Source organism: Megachile rotundata, chromosome 4 (genome assembly GCF_050947335.1).
Source record: "Megachile rotundata isolate GNS110a chromosome 4, iyMegRotu1, whole genome shotgun sequence".
Taxonomy (NCBI): Eukaryota; Metazoa; Arthropoda; class Insecta; order Hymenoptera; family Megachilidae; genus Megachile; species Megachile rotundata.
In genome coordinates, this window is record NC_134986.1 from 10,639,745 (window position 1) to 10,659,932 (window position 20,188).

At 35.6% G+C, this 20,188-nt stretch overlaps 1 protein-coding gene across 2 annotated transcripts in view; it reads left to right on the forward strand.

The window, feature by feature from the left end:
- The window catches only part of LOC100880785 (lachesin), a 292,742-nt gene that overhangs the window by 162,754 nt on the left and 109,800 nt on the right, over positions 1-20,188 (forward strand). For both annotated transcript variants that reach the window (XM_012281448.2, XM_003701653.3), the window contains exons 4-5: positions 11,333-11,491; positions 13,529-13,657. In XM_012281448.2, the coding sequence (XP_012136838.1) occupies positions 11,333-11,491; positions 13,529-13,657 (288 nt within the window). The remainder of the gene's footprint in view (positions 1-11,332; positions 11,492-13,528; positions 13,658-20,188) is intronic.

Below are 20,188 nucleotides of genomic sequence, written 5' to 3' on the forward strand. Positions count from 1 at the left end.
ACGAACTGTTGATGCATTATTCAAGCGCAAACGCCGCCACGTGTACTCTGCTTCAGCGTTGTTGCGCGTTAACTTGCCCTAAACTCTGTGCCAGCATCACCAAGTACCGGAGGATGCTAACACGAAAGGGCCCACCCTTCGTTCACGGCTTCCAACGAGGAAAACGTCCATGGACCGGAAACCTAGCAATTCGAAATGTCGTTGTTACCTGCGTATTGTTGCCAACTGGGCGTGTCTACTTCTCCGTCATCCTACACGCTGCTCTTGTTGAAAGATTTACTCGGTACAATTTGTTACACTATGTAACACGTTTTTATTATTTGTAGCGAATTTGTTGGAACAATTTGTGGGGAAAATAGAGACACAGGGGTAGATTTTTGAGAAGTTTCAGATTTGTTGGACAAGTTCGAGTTCTCATTTTGTACTTATAACAAATGAAAATAAAATATTTTGTACACATTTCATATTGTTGTAATATATTTTCATTGAGACATTTTATTTTTCTTATATTATAATTTTTATTTTACTTGTACTATTTTATAAATTAAGAAATTGGTGAAATAAATTAAGTGCAAAGGGTTGACCTAAAACCGTAGGTTCGTAAAGATGGAATCGAAAGCTGATGGAAGAATGTGAATGGCGTGAAGCAGTAAAATTTTTGCAGGAATCGTGCAAATATTTTCCCGCGCATTAAATACACGTCCATTTCGTGGGAATGCCAGTGAAGGTGCGGGTTCGAAGGGGACTAACCGATATTCGGACGGAGTTTATATATGAATATGTAGTATCCGCGACCCTCTTCACTTTGCGTTTCGGCCACTAAACGAACCGTCCGAAGGGTTCGCCGTTGCTATTTCAACCGAAAGCTGCGCATCTTATCGGAATAACTCCTCGAATAAATTTCCGGTTGCTCGAATAATTGCTCGTTGCCCCCTGTGGATCCCCGGTACGCTTATTATTTATGGCGGCGATTATTTGTTACCAGCCGATAACGAAGCTCGATAATAAATTGGCAAAACGTAGGATGACTTTATCTCTTACTATTCGCGATATTACTATTTTTAATTCGATCCTTCAACAATTCGGTTACTATTTTGCTTTTGTAGTATTTAGACTGGGGTTTATTTATTATATATCTAATGTACAGAATAAATATTATTAATATATATACAGAATAAATATTATGAAGGTATCTAGGATGTCTATTAGGTCCCTGAAATGGGGGATAGCTGACGTGATTCCCTTTGCAAAAATAGGGTTCGAAGCGTCGTTTCTGAATTATTAAGGAAAAACACGGACCAATCAGAGCGTGAGGATTACGCATGCGCAGACGCGAGAACGGCAGCTTCGGATAACGCGTAGTTATCCAACGCGTGGTAATCCAAAGTGTAGTGATGCAACGCGTGATAATGCAACGCGTGGTAATCCTACGCGTAGTAATCCAGCGCGTAGTAATACAGCGCGTAGTAATCCAGCGTGTGGATATCCAACGCGTAGTAATTCAGCGCGTGCATATTTAACGCGTAGTAATCCAACGCGTAATAATGCAACGCGTGGTAATTCGAAGCGTAGGAATCTAATGCGTGGTAATCCAACGCGTAGTAAGCCAGCGTGTGGATATCCAACGCGTAGTAATCCAGCGCGTGGATATTCAACGCGTAGTAGTCCAACGCGTAGTAATGCAACGCGTAGTAGTCCAACGCGTAGTAATGCAACGCGTGGTAATTCTAAGCGTAGGAATCTAACGCGTGGTAATCTAACGCGTAGTAATCCAGCGTGTGGATACCTAACGCGTATTAACCCAGCGTGTGGATATCCAACGCGTAGTAATCCAGCGCGTGAATATTCAACGCGTAGTAGTCCAACGCGTAGTAATGCAACGCGTAGTAGTCCAACGCGTAGTAACGCAACGCGTGGTAATTCTAAGCGTAGGAATCTAATGCGCGATAATCTAACGCGTAGTAATCCAGCGTATGGATATCCAACGCGTAATAATTCTCAAAATATCGCAATTTCTCGAAAATATCTCGAATCGACATACGTGGGTCGTATTTAGTTCGGAACCGTGTTAGTCGCAGATTCGAAAGTGGAATCGAAACGTCGCTGGGGAATCGTAATAACCATCAGCAAGAGGTGGCACGATACGAGATGCAAATTATTCCTAACGGCGATGCAGACGTATCCCCGATGGTATCGGTACGATCCGTGATTATCGGAAAAAGTATAAATCGTTAATAAACGGTGCCATATTTTTACTAATTTCCTGGCTACCATTTTTCCTCCTTTTCTGTCTGTACACGTTCCACGAACAGCACGTCGACAGTGCGGCAACAAAAGGGGCGCACGCATTCGAACGCTTCGATGGAGTCGTTAACGAGATCGGAATGGTTCTTTTGTTCGACCGTGAAATACAATAATCAGATTCGAATTCGTAAATAGATTTCGCGATGTGGCTGGACAGAGACATCGGTTGGTTGATCACCATTTTTTTGCCAGAAACATGAGTTATTTGATTGAGCTGCAGGTGTTCGTTTCGACAAAATCGTTACTTTGTTTTATCTAATTAGTACATTTCATTGATTTACCTTTTACTAGTTACTCTAAAATTAATTTGGTGTTCCAGTTCCGAAATTCGAGATCTTATGATGAATTTATTGTTACATTTATACATTCTTAATTTCAAATTTCTAAATGGTTAAACCAGTGAATTTAAAAGTCTTATTTTTCTGAATTTTAAAATTCGAGATCTTAAAATTAACATTTTAGTGAATTTTTAAATTGCTCATTTCAATTTACCAAATTATTAACACAGTGAGCTGGACAATCTGATATTCATAAATTTAAAAATTCAAGATCTTAAAATTAATATATTACTAAATTCATAAATATTCAATTTCCAAATTTCCAAATTATTAAATCAGCAAACTTAAAAATCTGATATTCCTAAATTTCTAAGTACAAGATTTAAAGATTAATATACTACTAAACTTGTAAAAAGAAAATTTCAAAACTTGATAATTTCCTATAAATTATAAACATAAATATTTCCTAATTTCTAAAAGTCCACCTCAATAAACTAAAAAAGTGTAGACATCTGAAAAATGAGAAATTTCAATCAGTTCACACTTGTAACGCCCTAGGAAGGAAGGGTTGTCACAAATTATCGCGGACATCTTGAGTAACAGCACGTCACCGACAAATTTCGAGTATGAATTCAGGAATGGTATTAAGATTCATTATACGGTATACGAGGAATAATTTAACCGGCGTTAAAAATCGTTATCTCGAGCGTAGGATCTGCGGAAGGCGATGCTTCCTGGGGTGAAAGTGGAACACGAACGCGATTCATATCAACCTCGCGTGATTTCTATTCGATGAATAGACACTTTCGATATTTGGTTACAACGACACCCACACAGGAACATCGTTCGAGCTTCCGGGTTAACGATTATCGTATATTTTTAACCGTCCGCTGCCATTCCTCTGTCTCGCATTACGTCGTATATCCCGCAGGGACAATTTTTTTTCCCTACCTTCTCTCTCTATTTTTTTCACGAAGAATCATTACTAGTATTCGGTCAATGGAACATCGATTTACTGCACGCGACAGACACACGTTTACGACGTACGTTTGGGACCAGTGACGTTTCACGAAAAACGGTGCTGATCATTCGGTGCGTTCGAGATGATTTTACACCTGATCTACCATGCCGGTGATCTATTTTTACCAATATTTATTGGTGGTTCGCGAGATACTTTGAACGAATTTTTCGGTTTTATGGACAAGTTTCATAGCTGGCTATATTTAATTTTTTTACTTTTTTAGGGTAACAAAAATTGTGTTCATAATCCACGTATATTCAAGATTTTAATAGCAGGAATATTTAAATGTAATTTTAACGATTAAAGAAATTTTGTTTATTATTTTTTGGTGAATTTAATATCGTTCCAATTTTATAAAATATGAAGATGAATTACGGAAATAAATTTAAAGTATACAGATACATTATAAAGAAAAATTTAATTTATAGAGTTGAAATTAAAGATAAAATTTGTTAAGCACAAATTAAAATTTAAATTCAATTATATCTTTGTTATTTGATAAAGTTCATTTTCAAGTGAAAAATGACTATCTTTTAGAACGAAAATAAGTATGAAAGTATAAAGTACCCATTAACATTGCAAACCACGTGACACAATCACGTGATTCCAACATGGCTGAACAGAATACCATAAAAGTAACCTGAGAATATTCGTATTTTTATTTACTTATCCAGGTCCCAGATGTTAACACGAATAATTTTCGAGATTTTTAATTAATAGAATACACAAAAGCTTGCAATCTTCATAATTTGCAAACCGTCCGTCGCAAACGGCGTTAGCAGTTTCAATTAAAATTTAACTCTACCCTGAATACGATTCGTTCAACAGCATTTAGTCAAGGGATTAATTAGTACCGAAGATTATTCATTAAATAAATTTAACTTTCAAACACGATTATATTTCGAATTCGTTTCTGGGTTGTGCAAGCGACTGCAGTTTTCACATTTTCCGGCCATTTTGCCTCCGCGAATCGTCGGAAAAAAGGGGTTGGTTTCGATCGAATTCTCGCGGCATTACGCGATAAAATAATTTTAGCCGCCTGACAAAAGCCGACAAACAAGAATTTTCATGGCGACGACGCTCGTTGAAATATTTCTCATATCGATCAACGTCAGAAATGGCGGCGGCAACGACAGATTGTCAGATTTTCGATTCGATATTTCTCCCCGTTATACGATTGCTCGATATAATCGAGTTAAACCACCTGAGTTATTTAGCTTGGTGGGACGCAGCGAATTCACGTCGAAGCGGAGCGTACACACGCGTGAAATACGCTCGAGAGGATCGTCCGGGATCGCTTAGACGCTTGAATTGCATTTAGACTTTCAAATTAAGCCGCTTTTTTCCCGACCCCTATGGCCGACGTATTAATGGAAGGACACTCATGAAGGATATTCGATCGGAGAGGGATGAAACCTCCCTTTTTTTCGACGATCGTAAAATGCGAACATTCTGCAAGGGAAAATGGCCAGAAAATGTTAATACTGCACGTCGCTTCACCGTCACTGATTTCGAAATATAATCGAGTTCCCTTTGAGACGAAATTTTAATGGCTGACTTTAGCGATGAAATTCGATGCTGCTGATTTTGTTTCTCTTTGCAGTTTATTCGCATTCGATATGAAAGATTTTATAGAAACTTGATGCTTTAATTACCAAATGACTGTACAAATTTATTAATTATTTTTATATATATTTCCGTTTTAAAGTTCTTTAATTTCTGACATTTTACATCCTTGAATGTTAGCAAAAATCATTTGTGAAGGACATACAAATGAGTCCTACAATTTACAAAGTGGAAAATTTGCAAATATTAAAAAAATTGTAAAACTTGCAAAATTATCCCAAAAATGTGCAAGATACACGAATACTAAAAAAATGGTAAAATTCACGAAATATTTGCAAATATTAAAAAAGTTGATGAAATTCACAGAACGAAAGGTTTTCAAATATCCGAAGAATGGTAAAATTAGCAAAGTGAAAAATGTGCATATATTACAAAAATTGTAAAATTTCGACACGTATTTCTTTTTTCTTCGTGAATAACTGAAACGAATAAAAAGCTTTTATCGATCAAGGGTGGAAGCATCGCATGCTGATTAAAAACAAATGAGGTGAATTAAGGGTCGATGAAGGCAGAGAAATCGAAGGTACCCAAAGGGAATTGGAAATACGGAGTTCTTTTCCCTTCATCCTCTGATATTCCTCGTACAAAGGCATCGCGACTAAGGGTTTCATCTTTCTTGTATCAATTTTTTATTTCTCCGGCTGTTTCGACATTCTAGTAATTTTTAATGGCATATGTTATGCACTTTCCAGCGTGCACCAACGATCCATGAACATTTGTGACTTTAATGATTCGGAAGTGCACTTTTTACCGGGGTTATTAATTAATTTAGTAAGCTTCTTTTGTGGGTTTAATAAAGGTCACTTTGATATGAACATTATGCGAAGCGTTGGATTCATAGGGGTTTTATTAAATTTGAAATAAAATTTTAAAATGAGCGTGGTTTAATTTGTAATTTCTGCGTATGTAGAGTTAATTATTCATGTATTTATTACTGTTACTATATTACTTTTATTCTGAAAATTGTTAATTTTCTGTCTTAATTGTTTGAAGCTGCTAATAAATTTGTAGCACACAAGGTTATATCCTCAGAGTACCATAATATACCTTTTTGTGAAATTAAAAATGTAATGTAGCAAAGGGTTGATAATGTTGAGAACCACTGCGCTATAACATTAAATGAATTGTAATTATACCAATAATTCAGCTAATATTTCGATATGATACCATCAAATGACACGAAGCTATTGCAAATCACCAACGCCAGATTGAACATACTGAATCATTAGGCACCCTAATCGCTAATTAATTGCAAAACATATTGTAAAGTTCTGCTACAGTATCAATGAGGTATAACATATATTGTTAATTCCTCTGCTTTTGCAAATAAATAAAATAAGAAAACTATGTACTGATACATATAACATATGTATTGTTGAACATGTAACATATGTGTAATAACACAAGTACATGTAGTAAGATCATGTATAGACATGTGTAATAAAGTAATAGATATACTAAGTATCTAGTAAATGTTTAATCACATATGTACATACAGTAAAAACGTATATTGATATGTGCAGTGTTTGCTTTTGCAAATAAACAAAATAAGAAAACTATGTACTCATATATGTAACATATGCATTGTTAAACATGTAACATATGTGTAGTAACACAAGTGCACATTATAAGATCATGTATAAATATGTGTAATAAAGTAATATATGTACTGTGTATCTAGTAAATGTTTAATCACATATGTACATACAATGGAAACATATATTGACATGTGCAGTATAATAACACATGTACTATGTGTAACAATACATATATACATTAAAATAAAAATATTTTGTTACAATTTTACGTAAAACGAATGTGAGCAATATTTAACGATAAATACTTGACGAACTGTTAAAACATGTTGTTTAATAATTGCAGGTTGATAAATTCCGGATTCATACTGTTCAACGAAACATATATTTTCGACCACGTTCCTTTCGCGAACTCGCCGGCGTGCTTTCATCGAAAACTTTTCACCCCCTAAATAAATCAATCGGATAATTGTTAATTGGCCTGTGTTTATTCGTCAGCACGCGTCCCGTTCGTAAAACCTTCGACGGGTAAATATTAATGTTCGATAGATGGAAATTTATCGAATTATGAAAACATTCCGCGTTATTAATAATTCATAAACGATTATTGCATTTACAGGGTGCCGCGGACCGGTTATTAAATGCGTTCTTGAGTCTTTGATGCGTTTTCGACTGACAATCATTTCACCGTACGAAAAATTAATACAGTTTTATCCAAAACGATTCGATATACTATGAAATTGAACGAGCTTTCAGGTTATTAGTATGCATAACAAATTTTCTTTTGATCCACGATTAAATATACAACCCCTAACTTGATAGAATTTAAGTGTTTCTAAAACATTTCTGATGGCCCGAAAATCTAGCGTGAATAATCAATTCATACGGAATTAACTTCCAATAAACTGTACGCTCTAGTTTAGCTTTCAAGAATCAATTATAATTCAATGTTTAATGCGCAATTACTTACTCGTTTATTCGGGAAAATCGATGTTGCATTATAAAGGAAGATTTAATATTTTACTTATTATTTTCAGTGTGTAAAATGTGGTTTACGGGTTTGGGAATTTGGGAAATTGGGGACTTGAGAATTTGGGGGTGAAGGGGTTGAAGATTTAGGATTTTGATGATTTCAAAATTTGGGGATTTTTAGGGTTTTGGGATTAGAGGATTGGGGGTTGGAGAATTTGGGAGTTGGAGGAATTGGAGATTTTGAAGATTTTGGGATTTGAGGACTAGGGGTTGGAGGATTTGGGGATTTAGGATTCTGACAATTTTTAAATTTTGGGATTTTGAGAATTTAGGGATTTAAGGATTGGAGCTTCGAGGATTTGGGGATTTAGGAATTTGAAAATTCAAAAATTTGGATAGTTGAAAATTTGGGGATTTAAGGATTGGGGTTTGAGGATTTAGGGGCTTGAGAATTTGGGGTCTTGAGAATTTGGGGCCTTCAGGATTTGAGGATGGAGGGTTTGGGGATTTAGAATTTTGGCAATTTAAAAATGTAGGGATTTGGAGATTAAGGGTTGGTGGATGTGGAGAGTTAGGATTTTGAAAGTTTAAACATTTGGGTACTTGAAAATTTGACAATTTAAGAATTTAAGGATTTAGAGATTTGAAGACTTGAAGATAGGATAGTTTATAAATTTGAGGATATTAAGATTTAACGATTTGACAACTTAGAGATTTGAAGGTTTGCCAATTCTATGATTTAGAGATTTATGAATTGAATAAAATGAACATGATAAATGATATATAAATAAATACTATCTAAACACCTAACTTATCCATCTACCTAGACAAAGTCTCTCTTCCACCATCCTAAAAACCAGTATAAAATATGAACAACCCTCACAACAGCTAAACACATCAATTGATTATAACCCAATTTATCAAGAACAGTAACCAACATCGAATAAATTTTAATTTGAATTTTAATAAGAAACACAGTAAAATAAAATAAAATACGAAGAGCTGTCAGTCCGGATTGACCCGTATCTGTCACGAAATGTCCATTTCTGTCATTCGGACAGCACCGGGTTACGATTCGCATTGAAATTGGATTTGCTTGAGGTTTCATTACGACCACTTGCCTTATCGTCGTTTGAATTATACGCGGCGGTCTCGTGACCGCAATATCGATTCCGCGTTATCGCATTTGCCTTCGATAAACTGTTCGTAACTTTTGCAACGGGTATTCGGTGGAATGGAGGGCAGGATTTTTGATCGGTTATTAATCGAACACGGGATTTCGCGTGTAATCCAGCCGCTTAGCTGGTTTAGTAATTATCGAAGGTGGAGCACCTAGTCGAGGGTGAAACAGACGTTCCTCATCCCTGTAAAACTATTGTCTCCATAAAATTTCTTTTCTCGAGTAAAAATCTACCCCTCTTATATTTACTTCGTTCTTTAATTATTATGAAGCTCGAAGTTTCGTTATTATTCAGAAGTTTAAACTTTCATTATTATTTTCAAGCTTAAAGTTTCATCATTCTGGAGCTTAATATTCAAATTAAAAATTGACAGAACTTTTGGAAAGGTATTAAGATTTTGTGACTTGAAAATTAGCTCCGCTAAAAAATTAATACTATTCTTATTTCTAGATTCAATGATTACAAGAGTTATTTTTATACAAATTTTTCAAACAAAAATTTTTTATTATTTTTATGTCAGTACTCCTGCTAAGTTCAGCCAATCAAAAATAACGATTTGTAATCAATTTCTTAGACCAAGTAATTTTTTATGAACCACATGTTTACTGTGCACCTATCAGTACTCTTGAATTCGACAAAATGGCGGCTTCATTAAAAAAGACTCCTGTTTCATACTAGTTTCATTATTTTGTAAAAACTAACACTATTTAATTTTCACAAAAAGAGTCTTTCTCAATGATAATTATTTTATCTCTTTGTAAACGAGATTGATTTTCAAGACTCGAAGTACAATTTCAAAAAAATGTCTTCTTTCAAAAAAATAAGAATATTTCAAGTTAAAATGGTGATTGTTTATGAAAAAAGTTAGCCAAAGAAATAAGATTAGCAGTAACCAGCAGGGAAACCCTTGAGCAAATATATTCACAAGCCCCGAAGAAAAGACGAAGTGCGTCAAAAATTTTCCGATGGAGGGTCCCGTCATCCCCGAGGCGACGATACCCTAGAAGACATTTCTTTCCCGGTGAAGGAGGCCTCTTATCGTCAGTGATTACGACTTTTTAACGGGGATTTCCTCCCTCCCTTATCTGCTAGCAGTTCTCGTTTCCTTTGCCCTTCTTGCCGCCATTGAAGCCCGCTTTTCGAACGTTTCCGCGGTTGTAACTAGATTCCCTTCCGTCCCCGAAACCATCGTCTTCCCTAACCCCTTTGGAGGCTCGTCGAACTACTTCGTCATTCACCTTTTTCTTTTAACTTTCAATTCGATTTGCATGTGAAAGAATACCGTTCTTGGCCCGCCCTTTGGGCAGTTCCGCTCGCGGGAAACGTACTCGACCGAGGTCCACTCGAGGCCCATGGCCCCTCTGTCATGCAAATTTTATTATTCTGACCGCTACCGGGTCCATCTGACACGTTCCTTCTTTCATCCTTTTGCACGATCTGAAGGACTCGCGAACGATTCGACTGACGTTGCTCGGATGAATTGGCCTCTTTTCGATGAGAGAGCCGCGCCATTTTGTCCAACGCCGATCGCTCAGCGCTGCTTTTCATTTGCATCGGTAATTTTAGACTATGAAAAATTCTACTTTCTTTTAGGGGTTTTAGTAGACATGTAAATGTGATTAATATGGTGATATGTGTAACTGCAGTTCATTATGTATAATTATAAAGTTTGACGGTTTACATGTAATGATAGTTTGAATTATAGTCACTGCTATAGTCACCACTAAGATTATCACTGAGTTACTATAAATGTATAATAACCGGTAATTATAATCACATTTATTAACACTAGCTTTTGAGAATTTTTGAACCTATACTTTGCAAGATTTTCAAACTTATGATTACTCTATAAGGTACAATTTACAATCTACAGTTTAGGAAATTTATACTGTAATTAAAAAAAGTTTATTCGAATTAAAATTAACGTAGATATAGTACCATCAAAGTACATATACTTCAAAAAAATAAAGAAGTCTGCTTCATTCAACTTTTGTAAAATTACATATACAGGGTGAGGCACTTAAAAATAGCTACCTGAATAATTTGATTACTATTACTGATAGCAAAAAATGCATGAAAGCAACATTATTAAGTATCAAGGGTTTGATCATCAGATGTTAACATTTTTTTAATAGGTTAAAATGTAAAGGTCATCTCTGCTAGTCAAGATAAGTGTCTCACCTCGTGTGTCTCATCCTAGTAACTAATTTTATAAAATTTAATTCCGCCACATTTAAACGTCTCCAGAATTATCAAACGAAGTACCTCGTATAATTCTGCAGAACAAACGAGAAGCTCGATAATTCCGCAATGGAATTAGCAAACGAATATACTAGTGCAATTATACTTGTTAGAACAAGTTTCATAATTAGCTGTCATGAAACAGATATTAAAGACACGCGATTTTGTTCACAGTTCCTCCAAACATTGAGGACTATCAGACATCGTCGGATGCCATTGTGAGAGAAGGATCCAACGTGACTCTAACGTGTAAAGCGACCGGAAGTCCCACACCAACCATAAGCTGGAAAAGAGATGACAATCAGAAGATTTCAATTAACAAGACGTACTCTGGTGGGTATACTTCATATTATTAAGCAAATACGAGCTTTTTTAGATAATTTCATGGTTAATTAATGAAGGTTATTTTGTACATTTTTACTCGTCTATCGGAATATTATAATACTTTTATATTATATTCGTTCTTTGCTTCGTTACTTCATTTTTATATTTCGTGCCTTTTTTCAAATATTATAGAATTAAGTCACGATTGCGGTTATACTTATTAGAGAATATGAAATGATCAGAAATGTAAAATACATAAATGTATAAATGTGTAGTATGTGCAATGGAGTAAAAACTAGAGCAACATTTTTATAATTAGGAAATCAATTCATCAAGCATTCTGTGAATTTTAAAAAAGTTTTATCTTCCAAAATATTGAATATTATCAAAGAGCTTTTAAACAGAACAAGAATTGGTAATTGATTTGAAGGAATTAGATGAAAATCAGTGACCGAACGATGTCTCTTTGTGAGTCGATTCGAATAAATCTTTGAGAGATTCTCAGATCGATCCGTGACCGCGTTTCGATAGATTCGTGGAGGTCGAGTCTCCCGGCAATTAAAAATAATGACATTCGCCCGTTTCTGTCCAAAGATCAAGCGTGCAAGCTCTAAAACTGTGTTACCGCTGTCACAGGCGAAGAAGCCGCGTTCGGGAAGGAAAAAGGACGCGAAAAGATAAAAAACAAAGGGAAGGATCCTCGTTAACGTGTCACGCAATCCCGAGAATTCAGGAAACGCATGGATGCGACGTATAAAAATTTCACGACGCGTAATTATCTCGGCTGTGAATTTGTAAAAAACACGGCTCGTTGAATTTTTTACGACGTGTACACGGATCACGGCACGCATTAATTTATGGGGATAAATAAGGGATGATTACGGCGATGACAAACCGCGAGGAAACTGGGATTTCAGGGTGTGACGAGTTAAAAATTCAATCTGTTACTCTCTTGGCGAATATCATTAAACGTGTTTGTGTGACAAATTGGAAGTTCGTAAAGGAAACGTGTAATTAACGTAGATTTCTTATTACGGGAGATTTTTATAACGAACGCGGCAAATTGAAGAACGAGGAAGGCGCGAAACGGTTGAAATACTCGGACGGTTTTAGCGCTGGGAAATGTTTAAAGTTATATCTTTGAAATTCTGAAAGATAGAGCAAGGTAAAACCGAGGGGTGTGAGCTACTTTCTTGAATTTCACTTTTGAAATTTAATGTTTTCGTTATTCAGTCATTTATTTTTACAACTTGATAATTTAATAAATTAAAAATTTAGAAACTCGGCAACTTAATATTTTAGCAATCTACTAGCTCAATAATTTAAAATCTTTTTAATTCTAAAACTTGAGAACAATTTTTTAAATTGAAGAACTCAACACTATATCTCTGAAAATATTTTCAAACGTCAAAAAATGTAGAAACTCAGTAATTTAATATTTTAGCAACCTACTAGCTTAATAATTAATAATTCTTTTAATTTTAAAACTTGAGAAAAATTTTTCAAATTGAAAGACTATTATCAGCACCAAATCTCCGAAAATATTTTCAAACGTCAAAAAATGTAGAAACACGGTAACTTAATATTTTAGCAACCTACTAATTCAATAATTAAAAATTTTCTTAATTTTAAAATTTGAGAAAAATTTTTTAAATTGAAAAACTATCAATACGAAATCTCCAAAAATATTTTTAAACGCCAAAAAATTTAGAAACTCAGTAACTTAATATTTTAGCAACCTACTAATTCAATAATTTAAAAACGTAAAAACTTGAGAAGTAAAAAATTTAAAAAATGAAAAATCAACTATTATCAACTCCTTAACAATTTTTCAAACGTCATAAAATCATATGTCGTCGAGTTGTCAAGCATAATCCACCGAAACAGGGATGTCTCCTTTTCCCGCCATCGTCTGTCAATTAACGCACGGTAAATGCTTTTAGACTTTGTCGCGTTCCTTGACAATTCGGCGCTGTCTGGCGTGGAAATCAATTAATAAAGAAACGAGACAGAATGTCACGATAAAAGGACCATTATAATTTTCAGTTTCCGAGTGGCAAGGTGAGACATTGGAAATCACTCGGATCTCGAGGCTGGACATGGGTGTCTATTTATGCATCGCGAAGAATGGCGTGCCTCCGACCGTCAGCAAACAAATTAAAGTCTCCGTCGACTGTGAGTACATTTTATTTTCATCGAAACCCGATATAGTTATTATTGACATCCTCTATTAAACGTGTTTTGGTAATAAGCGATTTTGGAAATTCGATTTAGACATTCAGGTTAGGTTTTCATATGTTGTCTGTCATATTTAATCTAACAATACAAGATATTTTTATACGAAATTTGGAATCTTATATTCAGCGTACGGTGATTTGAAATAGTTGAAATGCCAATTTTGATCAAAATGAATGTATCAGTACAGCAGCCTCTATATTCAATCAGCATTAAGTTTCACTAATATTTGTTATATTACCTTGTTTCGTTTTATTTTACTTTCGCAAAATTTATGTATAATCTACAGATTTTTGTATAATTCGAAATATTTTCTATAAAAGAGGTTATGCTCCGTATTAATAAAAATCCGCAAGTTCTAAAATCAGGGCCACAAAGTTAATCTACAAAAGAAAGTCAGCCATCATGGAAAGATACTTACGGAAAATGAAATTTATAAATACACTCGCCAAACCGAACACTAAGGCGAACATTTCTTTCTGAAACAAGAAACACAATATGGTAGGGTGTACATCTGGCCAACGGGGGTTGAAGAGCGTACAATTTAATAATACAGAAAGGTGTCCGGCAACAAAGAGTGTCTTTGTTGCTTACACGCTCTCCTGTCCCGATGTACAGAAAGCAGCGGGCGAGCAGATAAACGTGGGGGCGAAAAAAGAAAAAGGGAAAAGAAGAGAGAAACGGAGGTATATTCGTGCGAAAGAGTGAAAGCGAATTGGTATAGGGGGATGAAGAGCAACGGTGTCGGGACATAAAAGTAAGCTCAGGCGAACCATGACACACCATTACCGTTTCCATCCCGAGTATTTGCCAATTGTTACGTTACTGCTTCTCCTAAATACTGGAGCGTGCCTTTTCCGCAGCTTTTCTGCGACTTGCCAACCCTTGCCACTCCCTCCTACCCTTTTATCGAATCTTCTCTTATTTGATTTTTTACATTTTTTTTTGGAAATATAAGTTCACTGTTTCTCGTCATTTTTACTCAAGATTTTGTGTGTTTGAAATTAAATTTTTGCATTTGGTGAATTTTGAAGAGGTAGAGTTTTTGAAGATACAGAAAGTGGATTTGTGAAGTTGTCAAGTTCGTATTTTTGTGAACTGTTTCTCAAATTTCTAAAAATTTAAGTTTCTAAATATCTAAATTTTTAAACCTCAGAATTTTTAAATATTTGAAGACCTAAATTTTCAAATGACCAAATCCCTCAATTCCTAAATTTGCAAATGTCTAAACTTCCATGTAGCAAACTTCTAACCTCCTAAATTTCTAAACTTCTAAACTTGCAACCCTCTACGCTAACTTGTCAAGCAACTGCATTCGTAAATTTACTTTGAAACAAAGCTACAATAACTGGCCCACAAAGTAAACCTAGAAATAAACCTTCTAAATTTCAGAACCCCCTGTATTCAATTTTTCTGGTTTGCAATAAAACAAATTGCACGATAATGCCCCGGTAATTAAATTTCCCCATCATCACGTCATCCTAAATTTAAAACCCCAAAGAGGGCAATAAAAAGAAGGCGGTCGAAAGATCGCGTCGAAGATGGCTGCACGTGTTCCGTCACATAAAAACGAAGCACGCGTAAAAGATACGACAACGAAAGAGTTATCCGTTTAGTTAAAGCGAGACTAATTAATTTAGCGGCGTCGTAAAGAAGCGTCGAATTGCGATTCACGGCCAGACAGGGTTGTACGGGGGTTAGGTAGGAGGGTTTGAAAAGAGGGGATGTTTTTGCCGCTGGTCTGTCCGCGGATGCGCCGAGGATTATCCTTTTAGGCGTCCTTTAATTCTATTTGTAGCCGGCTGCTCCGGGCAAAGGCTTTTGTCAACGAGTATTACCCTCGGGCCCTTTGAAGTCAAATTGCGATCGAGTAATGTAATAGTTCTGTCCACCATGTGCATTACGCAGCGTTGAACTTGAGACTTTAGAAATTTCACGTTTTTCATGCAACTTTCAATTTTACTGCAGATCAATTCTTCTTTTGTCACATTTTTTTTTAGAGAAAAAACTGTTTTTTATACCTTTTTTTTATTTTTCTGATGTTTCGAGGAAGGTACTGTTCTTAATTTTATTTTTGTTTTGTGATTCTTTTAAATAGTTGCCAACATCAAGTACTGTGTTAAATGTACTGACTGCTTGTGTTTCCTAGTAATTGTGTTTACTACTAATTTATGTTTGATAAATGAAAAATATGTTTGACATACTACTCATAATAAATGAAGAATACGTATATTTTACATAGTACCTATAATAAATGAAGAGTATATTTAAAAAGAAAATATTTTCATATATTCCACAATGTTGCAATTTTATCGAGAGCCACATATGAAGCCACCTCTTCATAAATTAAGAAGGTAAAAGGAATGAAGTTGTACAAAGAAATTGTTCTAACTTCCTTCGTAATAAAAGAAGAATATACTGTTGTAAATTAAGAACTTAAGAAAGAATGCAAAGAATTGTAATTGTAACATTGTCTTTCGTAAAGTGAGTTCAAGAAGTATCGCTGGAAATAATTCGAACGCATCGTCAGTGATTAAAACGCGAGTCGTTAGCGATAAAATACGCGAGCAAAGGACAATCGAGGCGTTATGAAAGCGGAAGCGCCCTACCTAGAAGTCATCAAATTAGAGGTGATGATACGAGCACGTTCCGCGCGTTTTTATACGCTCGGGCGGAAGATTAATTACAGAGCAGGACAGATTATACCCACCCGCCCATCGTCCCGATGACATTACAACTTTACGAGCTGAAAAACTTACCCCTCCACGTATCCGATGGTCCATCATTTCTTCGCCTCGGTATTATTCTACCCCTTCACGAACCCCGGCGTTTCTTTAACACTTACGTCTTATTTTTCTCTTTCTTCTCGCAATATTTCAGAAAATTAAACATGTATGCTTGCTGTATGTACGTATGTTTGCTGTTTGCTGTATGTTTTAATTGGTTGAAGTTTTAGTACAGCAGTTTTATTAAATCTTTGATAAAATTTCACAAAATTACTTATGTGTTGGATTTGATAATTCAAAAACAAAGCAAACCGTATTTTTGCAAAGGAAAAATGAGATTTATCTTTCGTGGAACACCAGTTGTGAGACAGCCTGTACCTCGTAAACTCGTGCAGGCCATTATCGCGGTTACGAATTTAAAAAATACTAAAAAGCAGAACAACCAATGGTAACAAAAAACAGTCCGTGAAAATGAACTTAAACTAAAATTAGGTTACGAAGTTCAGAAACGTGAACCCTTCCATGAAAGTCAAAATTGAGAACGTAACGTTCGTTTCCCAACGAGATAACCCGAAAATAGGAAAGTGAATTATAGATAGAAGTTGGCAAATGACTAGGAACCTTTTAATATTATTCCCGTACGTTCGAGTTAGAATTACGTAGTTTCCGTTGTTTATGAATAATTAAATCGGAAGTTTAGCTAACTTGGAGAATTTAAATTCAGAACGATCGACACTCGAAACGTTTACGTTCACGGATGCACCTGGTTGCGCTGTTTGAAATCGTATACAGACACACTAGAGAGAGTTGTGTCGTCTCTGCCGCCCAAAGGAACGCGTTGTTCTGTTGTTTAAGTTGACTGAGGGCTTAGGAATGGTTGATTCGCCGCAGAGTTTGCGTACGTTGCACTCGTACCTTTGCTTTCGTGGTTGCACGGTTACTCGAACCTGTTTCTCGGAACTGAGTGTTTAGGATGTCGCACGCTTGCCTTAATCGTGACAGCTTAGTTTCATCTGCCAGGAATTTCTCTAAATGTTTGCTTCCAATTTCTTACGTTAGAATTGCGACTTTGGTACAATTATGCTTGGACTGATTCATGTGACCATCCTTTTGATGACTATAATAATTCAACCCATAATTCGATTGCTAATCTCTGGCTTGTCATGTATGAACTATAGTGTGCTTCATGTGTGTGGCAAAATAGGACAATTAAGCAATGAATTATTTTTTTCATTTTAATAAATGAACTTTTTTAATGAGTGAATGAATGAATTAACATTGACATTGACAACTAATGTTGATAAAAAAATTTCAGTAGAAAAGGAAATATTGTCAACAACAATTGAAGAAGCGTTATATTATCAAACTTCCTTCCAAAATATTTTCAATATTTCTTACAAAGTCATTTCCAAATAATTCCATCTTTCGCATCCACTTCCTCTCAGACAGAGAGTATTTTGAGAGTGTCTTGATTATAATAATTGAACCCATAATTGGAATGCTAATGGAGTCTGGTTTCTCATATATGAACTGTGGTGTGCTTCATATGTGTGACAAAATAGGACAAGGATTGAGCAATGAATTTTTGTATCAATTAACATTGAAATTGACAATTAACATTGCTAAGACAATTTGAGCAGAAAAGGAAGTATTGTCGACAACAATTCAACAAGTGCCATATTGTCAAACTTCCTTTCAAAATATCTTCAATAATTTCTTAAGAGTTCATTTAAAAATAATTTCATCTTTTGCCTCCAGCTCTCAGCAACTGAAAACTAACGCCATAAATTTTACTTAAAATCACTAAGCTACCATAACCCAGCTTTGTTCCTCCAGCGATACAATATCCATGCATCCGAAACAGTGTTTTTGCTTAACCGATCGCATCGCATGATCCTGCCAGAGGTATCAAAAGCAGGTGATAACGAGATACGTGGCGTTTCACATCTAACACGAGCCTCATATTCCATCGTTGAACTTCACTTTAATCAATCCTTTATAACCGAGCGCTGTGGCCCATTTATTCTTTGCTGGTGTCCATTCATTTTTCAAAAAAAAAAAAAAAAAACAGGAACCTAAAGCAGCGTGTGCATAACGCATCAAAGCAGCAGCAGCGGCAGTGGCAGTAACATTCTACGAAGGTAGTCGTTATCGATCGCACGGTAATCTACGGAGTGCAGAGATAGAAGAAGAGAGAAAGAGGCAAACGAGTAGAACCGGGGGCCCTTGGTAAGTCGCCGTTTTTTAATTTGGACACGGCCACCACGGTTAATGGCCGTTGAGCTCGGATTCGTGCAGCCAGATCTGCCGGCGGGACGGTAATTTTCTGCGGGGCAGAGCTCGGATACGAAGCGGGAAATCTGTTGGGAAAATGAGCCGAGGCCGAATACCGACTCTGTTTTCCCGTGGCCGGTTCCTTGGCCAAACACCGTTTACTGATTTATGGCCGAAGACAAATTGTCCGTGCTCTATCGTCGCTGCATTTTAACCTCTTACCATTCTCTATTTAACGATAATTATGCTTACGGGTTAGTATATACTGTTGGATCTCTGAAATTTTATGTTGAAAGAATTTTTTGCTTGAGCATATTTAATTTGTCTCGTAATTTTATTTTAATAATTGTTGTTATGCAGAGGCTGTCTCATAAGCCATTTTGTGTTTGAAGGTAGCGAAATCGAAATAAATTTCGATACATTTTATGTGGATAGATACATCGACATATCTCATAATTTTCTAAGGCTACTATAATAGTATTTTTAATTCACAAAAATTAATAATTAAGAATTCTTTAAAGTCTTATTATAAAATTCTGTCACATTTATTTCTGTCATGTTGATGCTTGAATGTCAGATATATAAACTCTCAAATTTTCATATTTACACATTTCCAAATTTTTAAATATATAAGCACATAAACATACTACTTAAAAATTATCAAACATACAAATACACATAGTACTCAACACTTCTCAATTTACAAACTATCTGTCAACATATTGATATCAATGTCAGTCAATATACAAAAGTGAACAGTATCAATAGACTTTTAATCCACCATAACTAATCTCCGCCATTTCAACTCGCAATCCTCCGAACAAATCCCTACAGAAAATTCAGACACCTCGCGGTATTTTTCCGAACGATACGTGACAACTGATCGCGAATTTGTAGATGGATTAGCATCCCATGCTACGAAATCGCATTTTCGTTGGTTCGAAGAACAGATGATTTCGAAGGCTTTAGCCGGATAAACCGGAATCGATAGATTCGAATAGCGATCTGTAATATCGTCGTGCACGCGATACGCGTTGCCAGCAGATTCCCAATTTCCTCGCTGCCGAACAATTAAATTACAATTGGCGAGCACGATAAGCACGCTTGTACGCGAACAAGATGAATATTTCAAGCTGGCGTCGCTTAAATCAAAATGTCTATCTGTCCTTCGATTTGAGCGGACGAACAAAAGCGATACAGCAATGTAGAAAATGTTCTTGACTGACGAGACGTGTTATTAATATCGCTTAACGGAAATATCGATGCCGGAGTAAAAATAAACGGGGATTCGATATTTTATCTAGGGTATTTAAACGATATATTTTTAGTTATAAAATATCATGGTTATAAGGTTAAGAAATTATTGAAAGTGTCATAGAAATTTATTATTTTATGTTTTATGATTTTTTTCAAGTTTGTACAAAAAATGACAATTTTGATCAAGTATGGTGTCTGATCACTGATGTCAGTT